The sequence below is a fragment of the Bos taurus genome, chromosome 11 (assembly GCF_002263795.3).
Source record: "Bos taurus isolate L1 Dominette 01449 registration number 42190680 breed Hereford chromosome 11, ARS-UCD2.0, whole genome shotgun sequence".
NCBI classification, from domain to species: Eukaryota; Metazoa; Chordata; class Mammalia; order Artiodactyla; family Bovidae; genus Bos; species Bos taurus.
Window position 1 is genome coordinate 86,226,599 of NC_037338.1, and position 12,872 is coordinate 86,239,470.

The 12,872-nt window shown below is 49.0% G+C and overlaps 1 protein-coding gene across 10 annotated transcripts in view; it reads right to left on the reverse strand.

The window, feature by feature from the left end:
- Positions 1-4,962: 4,962 nt before the first annotated feature.
- Positions 4,963-12,872, reverse strand: part of GREB1 (growth regulating estrogen receptor binding 1) — a 134,560-nt gene continuing 126,650 nt past the window's right edge. For 9 of the 10 annotated variants that reach the window (XM_024998441.2, XM_024998440.2, XM_010810181.4 and 6 more), the window contains exons 29-33: positions 11,685-11,903; positions 10,106-10,241; positions 8,807-9,007; positions 7,999-8,137; positions 4,963-6,638 (exon numbers count right to left, since the gene is read on the reverse strand). In XM_024998441.2, the coding sequence (XP_024854209.1) occupies positions 6,475-6,638; positions 7,999-8,137; positions 8,807-9,007; positions 10,106-10,241; positions 11,685-11,903 (859 nt within the window). In that variant the 3' untranslated portion in view covers positions 4,963-6,474. The remainder of the gene's footprint in view (positions 6,639-7,998; positions 8,138-8,806; positions 9,008-10,105; positions 10,242-11,684; positions 11,904-12,872) is intronic. The other variant, NM_001205631.2, reaches the window with a different exon arrangement.

Below are 12,872 nucleotides of genomic sequence, written 5' to 3' on the forward strand. Positions count from 1 at the left end.
TGGAAAGGAGTCGCCCAGCGCTGGTCTCGGGGACCTCCCGTCAGGTGGCTCTGCAGTCGGGCATAAGGCCGCCCGGTGGATGGACAAGGACATGCCCCAGATGGGCATGTGGAGGGACAGCCCCTCTCTGCCCTGCGTGGCTGGGCTGTGGCACTGGCTGAGGGCGCCTGTGGTGGTGGTTGTTAAGTTGCTCAGTCATGTCTGACTCTTTATGACCCCATGAATTGCAGCACGCCAGGCTTCCCTGTCCTTCACCATCTCCTAGAGCTTGCTCAAACTCATGTCCACTGAGTCGGTGATGCCCCTGCTGTTTTTGGTCAGTCACTAAACCATGTACAACTCTTTGAGATCACATGGACTGTAGCCCACCACATTCCTCTGTCCATGGGGTTCTGGCAAGAATACTGGAGTGGGTTTCCTTCTCCAGGCAGGGATCGAACCTGCATCTCCTGTACTGGCAGGCAGGTTCTTTACCACTGAGTCATCTGGGAAGTCCTGTGATCTGATCTTAAAGGCCCATCTCTGGAGCTCTAGTAAAGAATCTTTGTCTTCAGCTTCTGATGGTCCCCAGCAATCCTTGGAATTCCTTAACATGTAGATAGACCACTCCAGTCTGTGTCCATGGGCCCATGGCATTCTTCCTGTGTTTCTTTCTCTTATAAAGACACCACTTACAAGTAGATTAGGAGTCGACTTGACTCCAATATGATCTCATTTCAACTAACTACATTAGCAACAACTCTATTTCCAATTAAATTCACATACTGAAGGACTGAAGGTTCAGTTCAGTCGCTCAGTCGTATCTGACTCTTTGCGACCGCATGGACTGCAGCACGCCAGGCCTCCCTGTCCATCACCAACTCCCGGAGTTCACTCAAACTCATGTCCATTGAGTTGGTGATGCCGTCCAACCATCTTATCCTCTTTCATGCCCTTCTCCTCCCGCCTTCAATCTTTCCCAGCATCAGGGTCTTTTCAAATAAGTCAGCTCTTCGCATCAGGTGGCCAAAGTATTGGAGTTTCAGCTTTAAAACTTTGAATATTCAGGACTGATTTCCTTTAGGATGGACTGGTTGGATCTCCTTGCAGTCCAAGGGACTCTCAAGAGTCTTCTCCAACACCACAGTTCAAAAGCATCAATTCTTTCGCACTCAGCTTTCTTTACAGTCCAACTCTCACATCCATACATGACTAATGGAAAAACCATAGCCTTGACTAGACGGACCTTTGTTGGCAAAGTAATGTCTCTGCTTTTTAATATGCTGTCTAAGTTGGTCATAACTTTTCTTCCAAGGAGTAAGCATCTTTTAATTTCATGGCTGCAGTCACCATCTGTAGTGATTTTGGAGCCCAGAAAAATAAAGTCTGTCACTGTTTCCCCATCTACTTCCCATGAAGTGATGGGACCGGATGCCATGATCTTAGTTTTCTGAATGCTGAGCTTTAAGCCAATTTTTTCACTCTCCTTAGGACTTCAATATATCATTTTGGGGAACACAATTCCACTCAGCACCACCTAAAGCCCACTCTTTCTGGCAGGGTGGATTGCCACCCAAGGAAAAACCTTGCATGGAGTAAAGATCCTAAGAGAGAAAAACTGCTGCTCGCCAGAGTTCTAGAAGAAAAGGCACAAGGAAACTGGGACAGTCTATTCGGCGAATGACAAATGCAGTCACAGAATTTCTGTTTCTCCTCTAGACCTGAAGGACTTGAAAACTCTGTACTGGCCTTTCCAACTGTTTCACTAATTAAAATGCTAATTCCTTTTGAGCTGGAAGTCTTCTTAAGCCAGTAGACTGAAAAAGAAACAGCAGCTGTGGACACTGGACTTGCCCTTGGTTCATGGTTTTCCCTGAAATGAGGGCTGTCTGCAGAATCTGAAGCCAGACCTGAGAGGTTTAGTGCAGACACCTTTATTGGAAGTGGTTCCTAAACCTTGATGCTGGGGGTTTCCTGGACTCTGGATGGTACTTATGTGCTGCCTGTGGTACATGCATGAACCCAGAACCACCTTCAACAGGCAACCCAACACCTCTCCTCTCAGTGAGAAAATTTGGGATCAGTATTTTTCATTGCACAGAGTCTTAGAAGCCAACAGCACCTACTAATATACAGCATTTGGTGGGAGTAAATGACTCAAAATAAGAAGTAGCTGTGATGTTAATGGAACTGTCCTTACACGTGCAGGGATGAATCTAGATTCATTTTGTCACCTGAGACCTGTGTGATCTCAGATGAGTCACCTAGCCTTTCTGAGCCCTAGTTTCTTTTGTGTAAAATGATACCAATGATCTACTTCAAGTGTTAATTGTGATGATTAAATGAAATAATGGACATTTAGTCATCTAGTAAAATACATAACCATAGTATATGGTGAAAAAAATTTGCTACTCACTGTTGCTGATTTCATAGCTAACATATGGAGCTGGTTGACTTGGCAAAGGAACCAAGAAGCGAACCCAAGTCTCCCAGTTTCAGATTCCATGCCCTCTGCACTGCCACATCCTGTGTTGAGAACACTGACATCCATATAAATGTTGCTCGATGTTGCTCCATATAAATGGAGAACGATTTCTCCTCCTTTATTGCAAGAGTCTTAGATTGCTGAAAGCATTCAGGAAAAAAGAATCAGTATTATTGGTGTGAACTTACTATCGTTATCTGGTTTTGGGGTGACTGTTATCTGGCCTTGCAGAAGTACAAAATTCCATATTTCCCAAGGTTCTGGGAGAGTTTTTTATTGTGTTTATGTACACATAAAAATTAGCACTTTCACGATGTATGCAACCATCACTACTATCCATCCTAGAACATTTTCTGGAATTTTTATTATACAAGAATCCTCTCCTCTTTGAAGGCTAATTACTGTAGACCAACTCTCATTTCTGTGAGTCTTCTTTCTCTACTTCTGCAAGAGATGTACTAGTCTCCCCTTCTGATTACACAATTTACCCCTTCTCATATTTCTCAGAGTTATTCATATTTCATAGTTGGCATTTTTACAAAGTTTGGGGACAGTCTTATCACCCTGAGTAGAACCTGGGACTTTAACTTAAAACATCCTATTGCCTATTTAATTTTTAAATATGAAGTCCTAGTCTGATTAGCTTTCTTGACACAATCTGAGTCAAGAAAATTAATTTCATTATTGATAGTTTTAGATATGTTCTTTATTCCCCAAGTTTTCTTGCTTTTTACCCCCTTCCCCTCCCCAGCCCACTCAACTCCTACACTGATTTTGTCAGTGCTGATTTTCCCTTTGATGTTTAAGGTGTTGGCCATCCAGTTTTTCCCTTTTAGCAGCTACTCTAAATGTTTTTAACACATGTTTAAATGTTCCTTTTTCACTAATTATGTTAATCACTTCTACCCCTAGTAAACCAAGAATTTGTGCTCAATTTCCCTCATTTTATCAATTCCTCCATCACTGACCGCTCCCACCCCCAGCTCCCATGTTGGGATCAGCTAAGATAGAAGAGATTCATTCATTCACTCGGTGGGCATTTCACGAGCATCCACCATGTGCTGGGCATAATCACGGCTCTGAGAACAGAGCAGCGAAACTATCTCATACAATTCCTACTTTCAAGGGGAAAGACCAAGAAAAAAAGCAGAGACAACTAAACACACTGTGTTCTGGTACACTCAGTGAGGGATGACGACACTGAGGAGGTGGCTTTTGAGTATTAAGGGCCCAGAGGAAGTGAGGGAGGGGTCCAGGCAGATGTGAGGGGGAGGAGCACCCTGGGCAGAGGTGGGCACTGGCCTGGCAGTGGCCCCAGAGGTCCAGGAGGGCCGGGCAGCTGATACACAGTGGTCCCAGAGGTCCAGGAGGGCCGGGCAGCTGATACACAGTGGTCCCAGAGGTCCAGGAGGGCCGCGCAGCTGATACACAGTGAACGGAGGAAGAAGTAAAGGGTGAGCAGAGATTGGGAACATTCCTTGTGCTGTCCTCTAGACTTTTTTCGGCTCACCTCCCAGCTGTCTGTTTCACTCTTGAGCTGGTCTATTTCATCTGCCCACTGAGGTTTTAACTTCCAAGATCTGTAATTGCTGTGTTTTTTTTGGTCCTGGATACAACACCATCTTTTCCCCTGAATTTAATTACACTTGTTTTATAGGATTGTTTGCTGTACTGACTCATTATGGAGGTTATCACCTCCTCCCTTATAACATTTCCTTTATTTTTGTTATGAGTTTTACTTGCAAGTTTATTTTTGTATTGTCCTAGGGAGCTCATATCTGCTAATAACTGCCTCAAGTGACTGTGGGGACAAAACAATGCCACAGAGAGGGGGCTGCTGTGAGTCTGTCTTATTCACAAAGGCCTGGCCCCCCAGGGCCCTGCCTACCTGGGGATCCACACTCTCTCAGCCTGAGCTTCAACCCATCAGCTGCAAGGAGATCAAACCAGTCAATCCCAAGGGAAATCAATCCTGAATATTCACTGGAGGGGCTGATGCTAAAGCTCCAATACTTTGGCCACCTGATGAGAAAAGCCAACTCATTGGAAAAGATCTCCTGATGCTGGGAAAGATTGAGGGCAGGAGGCAGCACAGGATGAGATGATTGGATGGCATCACTGACTCAATGGACACGAGTTTGAACAGACTCAGGGAGCTAGTGAAGGACAGGGAAGTCTGGCATGCTGCAGTCCATGCAGTTGCAAAGAGTGGGACATGACTGAGCAGCTGAACAACGAGCACATCTTAGTATACACTTACTTTTAAGAATTTATTCTTTTATTTCCCAAACTACCCTTTCTGTCACACATTGAGATTTCAAGCAGGTAGTTCTCTAAGATACTGCAATTCATTCCCACCAAAGAAACAATACATGCATTATGAATTTTATTTATAAGGCTGGAACAAACGAGATGTTAGGTTTTTTTTCAACTTTAAATTAACAAATAAAACGGGAAGAACAGCCTAGAAGCCATCATTTATGAAAGACTCAAGAAGGTAGAACTCAAAAAGGTAAGTTTTTATTCCAAAATAGGAATAATGACATATACAAAGTGATCGTTTTTTTAGAAACATTGATCTAAAATTTTTATACTCATGGACTATTTTTTTTTCCTCAGGGAAGAAAAGATTGACATTAACTCTTTGGCATCATCTTTGAACATAATTCCTTCTCGGATTAGTATCCATTAGAGTGCTTATAAACGTCTAAGATGGATGGACAAGAATGCATTCTGCTGATTCATTTCTGAGGACCTTTCAACTCTTCCTCTGGTTACGGGCCACTCCACAAACAGTGTGGTGGGCTGGGGAGACCGACCCCGGAGTCTGCTCTGCTTCTCTTCTTCCCCAGAGTCTGCAGCTGTGTGATCCTGGGGCGATGCACTGTTTCCATCTCAACTGGCTCACCTTTCAAACGGGAAGAAAGATGCCACAGCACAAGGCTGCTGGAAAGGGTAAGCAAGATAGTGAAAGCACCTGGCCCTGGGCCCGGCCTCTAGGGGGCACCCTAACATGCTGGTTTAAAATGTATTCCGGCAGGCAAGGCAGAGTACAGGTATCACAGTACAACCGTGACCTTGTCTGTCCCCTTCCTCTCTGGACAAGGACCAAACATTCAGAAGAGAAGACGAGCAATTCAAGGAGATTAAAAACTGAGCTTCAATAAATTAGAGTCAGAAGTCTAGTTCTTATCAGCTACTTTCCCTATCGCTTTGGTTGTTTTCATTGTTTGTTTCAAGAAAGACGTTTGGCTCTCTTTCCTTTGTAAGGCAAATTCTGTTTCTCAAGGTCAATCTCTGCAACCCTAATTTCCTTCCTGCAAGCCCTGTAGTTTTTTAAAAAAAAGTTTCTTTTCACTTTTGCCCTTTCTAAGAGGTAGGGTATTTACCCTATACTATTTTAATAGAATCGTATTTGCTCCGAAGTGAAACTATTTGTTTTACTTTATTAAATTTGATGCCTTTGGGCTAGTTTCTAAAAGAGTAACCTTACACAATTCATAATTAAGTGAACCTACTTCGTTTTTCCTTGTGTTAGCCTTTATGGTTAAAATGGTCTTTTGGACTATTGCTCTGGAGTAGGTTAGAGGGAAACCTACTTAGCCAACACCACATCCATCATCTGAAATGCTGGCATCTCTACAAAATAATCCAAGAGGGATCCTTCAGAACTAAGAGGAAAGTCAAGTTTGTCCAAGTGTGTCCGTGGAAGCATATGGATGTCGTGACAGTAAGCAAAACTTTGTTCTTCATAAAATGGACTTCGATACAGGCCAGGGCGGTGGGGTCTGGCCCGGAACCTAGGGGTCTGGGGTTGGAGTTCTTGCTCACCATCCACTCGTCCCTGTGGCTCTCAGTAAGTCTCCACGCATCTCTGGGACCTATGGTTCCGTGGCACCTACCATGAAGGTGTGGCAGCAAACACCACTGGGTCCCGTCCCGGTCCAGACACCCCGGGGTTCTAATTCTTCCTGTAGCCTCAGCAGCCTGAGGTTGGGCAGGCTCCACCCTCAGATGTGCCGTCCGGTCAGGAAGAAGAGTGGCCGGTCCTCCTTGGCGTTGGCCGTCTGGAATTCATCTCGCAGCCGAAACTGCCACTCGTCTTCCAGCTCCAGGCGGACGACTGTCTGGCGGAGCGAGTTGCGGTCCTGACAGATCACACACAAGGTGGCACCTGTGTGGACAACGGCAGAGGTGTGTGAACGGAACAGGGCAGTTTCTGCGCAGGAAAGCTCCCGCCCGGCTGCCGTTTGCCAGAACAAAAGACGATGCTGCTTTTGGAAGGGAAGGGCCAGATGTCCAAGCGAGCGCCTGTTTCCAGGGGCTGCTTCGCCATCTTAGCCAGATGACGGATGAGCGTGTGACTTTGCAGGTCTGGCAGATGAGACAACGTGGAACCAAGAAATGATGGCAAAGAAGTTGAGCAGACAGGGAGAAGGAGAAAGACTCTTAGGATTACAAACCAGCATCCTCAGGTCCAGCCCTGGTGGGAAACACCCCGCCCCGCAGCCTAACCCTGCCCTCTTCACCCATCGCAGTCGGCCGCCCGCCCAGGCCCCATGTGCCTCCTGCCTCTCCTCCTGCCTGGCAATGTGAATTCTCCTTCCTCTCGAACCCTAGCACACATCAATAATCATGGGTGTTCATACCATCTACCCTTCTACCTCCACACCCTATCTTTCTATTAGACAAGATGTTTCCCAGGAGCACAGAATGTTGCGGAAACCTCTGACTATTTCCCCAAAGCTTATGCAACCCCGATGCTCACTCAACACCTCGCAGAGAGGAAGGTGGGAGTCACGGCCAACCAAGAAAAAGTGAAGATCAATTAGGGATGCCAGCTGGATTGGAAATAGTGTTTTTAAGTCATACTGAATGAACGTTTCCCACTCTCAACCACTCCAGCACGAAAACACCTATAGAGGGAGAAAGATTAGAAGGAAAGTAAAGATGCACGCAGCAGCCCAGGACAAAGAAGAACTCATCCACCAAGAAGAAAAATGTCTAGGAGGTCTGCATGCTTAGGCTAAGAGCCTGGCCTGAAAAGCAACAGAAAAGTCGAAAATATCTGCTGGTCACTGGGAAGAAAGGGGATGTGTCTTATCTCTGTGCAAACAGGTAGAGGGGAAGAGCCATCCTGGGATCCCACCCCAGCTTTCTTGTGCCTCCCTGGGGAGCCGGGGAAGTCACAAGCCCTGAGTCTCAGTTTTGCTGTTCTTGTTTAGTCGCTCAGTCCTGTCTGACTCTTTGTGACCCCGTGGACTGTAGCCCACCAGGCTCCTCTGTCCATGGGATTCTCCAGGCAAGAATACTGAAGTGGGTTGCCATGTCCTCCTCCAAGGGATCTTCCCGACTCAGGGATCAAACCCATGTCTCCTGTACTGGCAGGCAGATTCTTTCACTGAGCCACCACGGAGGCCTGAGTCTCAGTTTACTCGTTGCCAAAAAGGATGAGGACCGGGTTCACCTCCACAGAGGTGCCAGTGATGACAGCCATTCAAGTCAAGGTCCACCATAAGAGCTCGAGAAGTTACCTTTCAGAAAATGAAACTTTTTCAAAAAGCTAGCTCCCACGAAAGAGTCACAGAGGTACAGCAGGAGTCCACTGAACACGAAGTCAGAGCAGCTGATGTTTAAAGAGTGGGGCCTGGAGCTCACATAACACACAGAGATCTGGGGGGGAAAAAATGGAATCCATGAGAAAAGTCATTTTCCATGAAACACCCCACAGCACTGTGCTAGAGCTTTGCATCTAACACACACTAACTGCCAGGTCAAGCTCAGGCTTGGAGGACCAAACACAGCTTTCAATGTCATTTCCAAATGTTATGTTCTAAACATCAACTTCGAGACTTACCCAGATATATCTATTCATTACCTCATTTGAGAATCAGAGATGTTCTGGCATTAGTAGTAAGTTTGATTCCTAACTTTCTATATCAGGGTGTGTGTGCTAAGTCGGTTCAGTTGTGTCCGACTCTTTTCGACCCCATGGACTGTAGCCGGCCAGCTTCCTCTGTCCACGGGATTCTCCAGGCAAGAATACTGGGGTGGGTTGCCATGCCCTCCTCCAGGGCATCTTCCCGGCCCAGGGATCAAACCTGCATCTCCTGTGCCTGCACTGGCAGGTGGGTTCTTTACCACTGAGCCACCAGGGAAGCCCCTTGATATGGGGGCACACCATTTCAATTCTTTCAGCCTTTATCTTATCGATTGTAAAGCGGGGGCCAGGCCAGAGCTGACAGAGTTGGGGGGCTATAATTCCAAGTTCTGGGTTCTAGCTCCCATGTTGAGGGACTTCTCTGACTGAGGGACTCGACAGGGCCCCCCTCGGATGGTTACCTGAGACCCCAGGTTCAGGTAGCAGTCCACGGACAGCACAGGGTGGCCGAGATTTTTCAGGGACAGCGGGAAGAAGCGGTGGCTGTGGTGCTGGAGGAACTTCTCCAGGAGGAGCTGCGCGGGGGCCGCAAGGAACGTGTGCTTGCTGTCGGGGGCGCAGATGTACTGGGCGGGCACGACGGCCATGGGGCTGTCCGACACCTGCGTGGGGATGGGCGGGCGTCAGCCACTCCCGGGGACCCGGGGTGGGCCTTCCCGTCGTGGATGGCTGTGTGCAACCATGATGTGAGAACATATATGTCCACGGTGAAGCTCTCCATTAAGGAAAATGTGGCTTAACTAAAGTGTGATGTGTGAAAACTGACCACGGCATGAGCGACTATAGACAATGACCACTCCGTGCAGAGACCTGGCTATCTTGTCTAGAAAAAAATAAAGAGAACCCAAGGACCCAGTGTTCCGCCAGATTCCGAGATGTCAGCTCCTGGGAAGGGTCAGCCTTCCCCCTGACCTACAGATCCTCTCTGTCTCCTGTCCAGTCCCACTGGTCTTCCTCTCGACAGCCCAGCCCTCTGAGCACACAATCTCTTACTCCATCACCAACGTATTTCCCAGGCTGGAGCCGAACAGACTGTGCACATACATAAGACTACTTAAGTCCTCTGATGGACACCTTTCAATGGGTTCTCCTACTTCTTCAGCTTATCTCTGCCACTCTGCTCCATGGATCAAAGGGACCTTCAAGGCAGGGGTGTGCCAGCACCCTACGGGTTCCTGGAGGATACAGATCACTGAGGACATGTCTCCCCCCACCTGGAGGCTGTCTCTGGGGCAGATGGCACACCCATCAAGCTAGCCTGTCAGTCCCATTCAGGCAATATTTAGCAGGCGCTGTCCCGGGGAACCTAAGAAGAGCACTGTACCACATCTGACCCCCAAGGGCTCTGCCCAGCAGAAAAGCCAGACAAGTGAGCAGCAAAGACACTGATGGAGATGTGCTCAAGAAATCACGCAGAGAGAGAGCGTGGGGTGGGGGTGGGAGGTGAGGGCAAGGGCACACTGGAAGGCTGGTGGTGTGCACGTGGCAGGGAGACACACACACACACACACACACACAACTGGAGACGAGAAGGGAAACTCGATGGAGTCTTTCCCTTCTCAGGGCTCCCAGCAGGAAACCTTCACTAGCACTTCCTAGCCGTCAAGCCCACCCCACTGACTCAGAGGTGCCCGGGTGGCCTCCCCACCAGCTTTCCCACCACGGGTAGCAGCTCTCTCCGAGCACACGGCCGCACCCACCTTGGACGTGATGTGGAAGGACCTGTGCCCGCCCACCGAGATCTGCTTCTTCATCACGCTGAAGCGGTTGAACCGGCAGAGCAGGAGGCCGGCGCTGTGCACCCGCAGGTTGAAGTCCACGTCGTCACACATGAACCTGGTGGGAACAGAGGAGGGGGGCGGGTCGGCCTCCAGTTAGCTCACGGTCACGCCGCCACCAGACACCCCCGTATCTGGGAAGATGAGCAAGCTCATTCCTGCCCCCAAAGACCTTCCCCTGGGAGGCACAGGAGGCAAACCAAGAAGGAAACAAGCTGTGGTGCCCCTGCACCAGGAAGGCAGGGTGTACTCAGGCTTTTACCACAGAAGCTCTGTCGAGTGTGGATCATGCACGCCAAGCCAGGCACCCTGAAGGGGACTTAGCAGATGTCACTTCATCTATGTGTTAAAAAGCAACTGACCTCCCAGAGTACATTTATTGTTTCCCTGGCGGCTCAGATGGTAAAGCGTCTGCCTGCAATGTGGGAGACTGGGATTCGATCCCCGGGTTGGGAAGATCCTCTGGAGAAGGAAATGGCAACCCATTCCAGTATTCTTGCCTGGAAAATCCCATGGACAGAGGAGCCTGGTAGGCTATAGTCCATGGGGTCACAAAGAGTCGGACATGACTGAGCTTGGCACTCCATGCCAGGTACCGTGAAGGGGACTTAACAAATGCCACTTCATCTACGTGTTAGAAAGAAGACAACTGGTCTCCCAGAGTAAATATATGAGCCACTGTTACAGAAGGAAATCAAGACTCAGAGATGGCGAGTCATCTGCCTAAATGTCAAAGCTGACAAACGGCAGAACCCACATTCCTAGCAGGTCAGTCTGCTCCAAAACAGACACTCCTCTGTAGGCACTCTTGGGGATGTACCCACTCTCTGGCAGGTAGAGGGCTCGCTAACATTAGCGACTGGATTCTTCTTGAGACATGAGCACTTCTGCGACTAGATCCAGAGAGAGGGACACAAGGAAATTATCATTTCCTTCAGGGCTCAAGCTCCTAGAAAGTAATGTGTTCACAGAAGGAGCCAGAAAAGCAAGAGAAACACCACTTAGAAGAACGGAAGTCATTAAATAAGGTACCGTGTGAACTGGTGAAGGAAGCTGAATGGTCTTATGCAAATCTCCCCTAAAATTATGCAACAAAAATACTAAAAAAAAAAAAGAAAAATCCATGAGGACTGAAAGCAAGGGGCCAGGCCAGTGCCATGGGTAGGAAGGCCCTGCAGGGCAAGGAAGGAGCAAGCGCCCTCCAGGAGTAAGGCTGCACCTTGCAGAGGGCCCTGGGACCGCGGGCTGAGCTGATGGACGTGGCTGGACAAAGGGCCCTGGGACCGTGGGCTGAGCTGATGGACGTGGCTGGACAAAGGGCCCTGGGACCGTGGGCTGAGCTGATGGACGTGGCTGGACAAAGGGCCCTGGGACCGTGCGCTGAGCTGATGGACGTGGCTGGACAAAGGGCCCTGACCATGGGCTGAGCTGATGGATGTGGTTGGACAAAAGGCCCTGGGACCGCGGGCTGAGCTGATGGCCGTGGTCGGGCGGGGCTCACCGGTTCTGGTTGTACTGCACGTTCTGGGTCAAGTCCACGTTCAAGACGATGAAGTCATGCACATGGCAGCGGGAGAAGGGCTCTCGCACCTCGTGGCTCCCAGTCTTGCTGGACCACTTCCGCATGCCAATCAGGGCGTAGTGGGTGATGTTGGGGGATGCCTCGATGTGCTGCATGATGTGCTTCAAGGACACGTTTCTCTCCGACCAGGAAAATTCTCTGCTCGAAGGAGGGAGACAGACATCCCCAGGTTGGCATGCAGACTGGGCTGGCCAGGCCGCTGCTTTCCCCTGAACATGCCCGGCGGGCTGCTGCGCCCAGGACCCATCACAGCCACCAGGCACTTCGAATTCACTATCACTGATCCTCGCAGCAATCTTGTCACATAGAACCATCATCCCCATTTCACAGATGAAGAAAAGGAGGCTGTGGCTGACTTGGCCAGTGTTACTCAACAGAGCTTGGCTGGAAGGGTGTTGTCTGTCTCCAGAGCCCACATTCTCTGCAGCATGCCATGCCACCTCGAGTTTCTGGTGGCAATTCCAAGGAGGTTAGGGGGAGGGAAGGAGGCTGTGTGTAAGCACCTCCCACCCCACCCTGATGGCGACTGAGGTCTGGAAAGACAGTGAGGGCCACCTGACGAACAGGGAGGGCAGCTGAAGGGAGTAACCCCGGGGCTGGTAGCCCAGGCAACAAGAGTTCTGTGTGTGAGAGACCCAGTAAGTGGCTCAACTTCTCTGCATCTCAGCTTCCTTTTCCCCAGCTGAGGTGCTTCTGCTAAGCTCCCTAAGGCCTCAGCCAGCTCTGACACACCAGGACTTGAACATTCTGCTTCGGAACGAAATTCAGAAAAGCAGAGGGAAAAAGCTTAGTTCTCTTCCTCATCGCTGTGCTCAGCCAAGCTCTCGCCCTCGGAAGGCTGACAGTGAAAACACTGAAAGCATGGCGGCTTGCTGTTGTCATGTCTCTGAGCTCTATCAGACCGAACACATTTTTTTTCTAGAAGAACAGTGGTGAGGATGGAAGTTGTTACACTAGGACTTAGGACTCACTAACACAAAAGAGAAGAACTAACCTTACATCGTCTCTCAAAAAAAAAAAAAAAGCCAAGCATTCAAGTTGTTTCTCAAATAAGCCAAAGATAAAAGGCTAAGTTGAAATACTTGTGCCAAAAAACCACACAGGGGT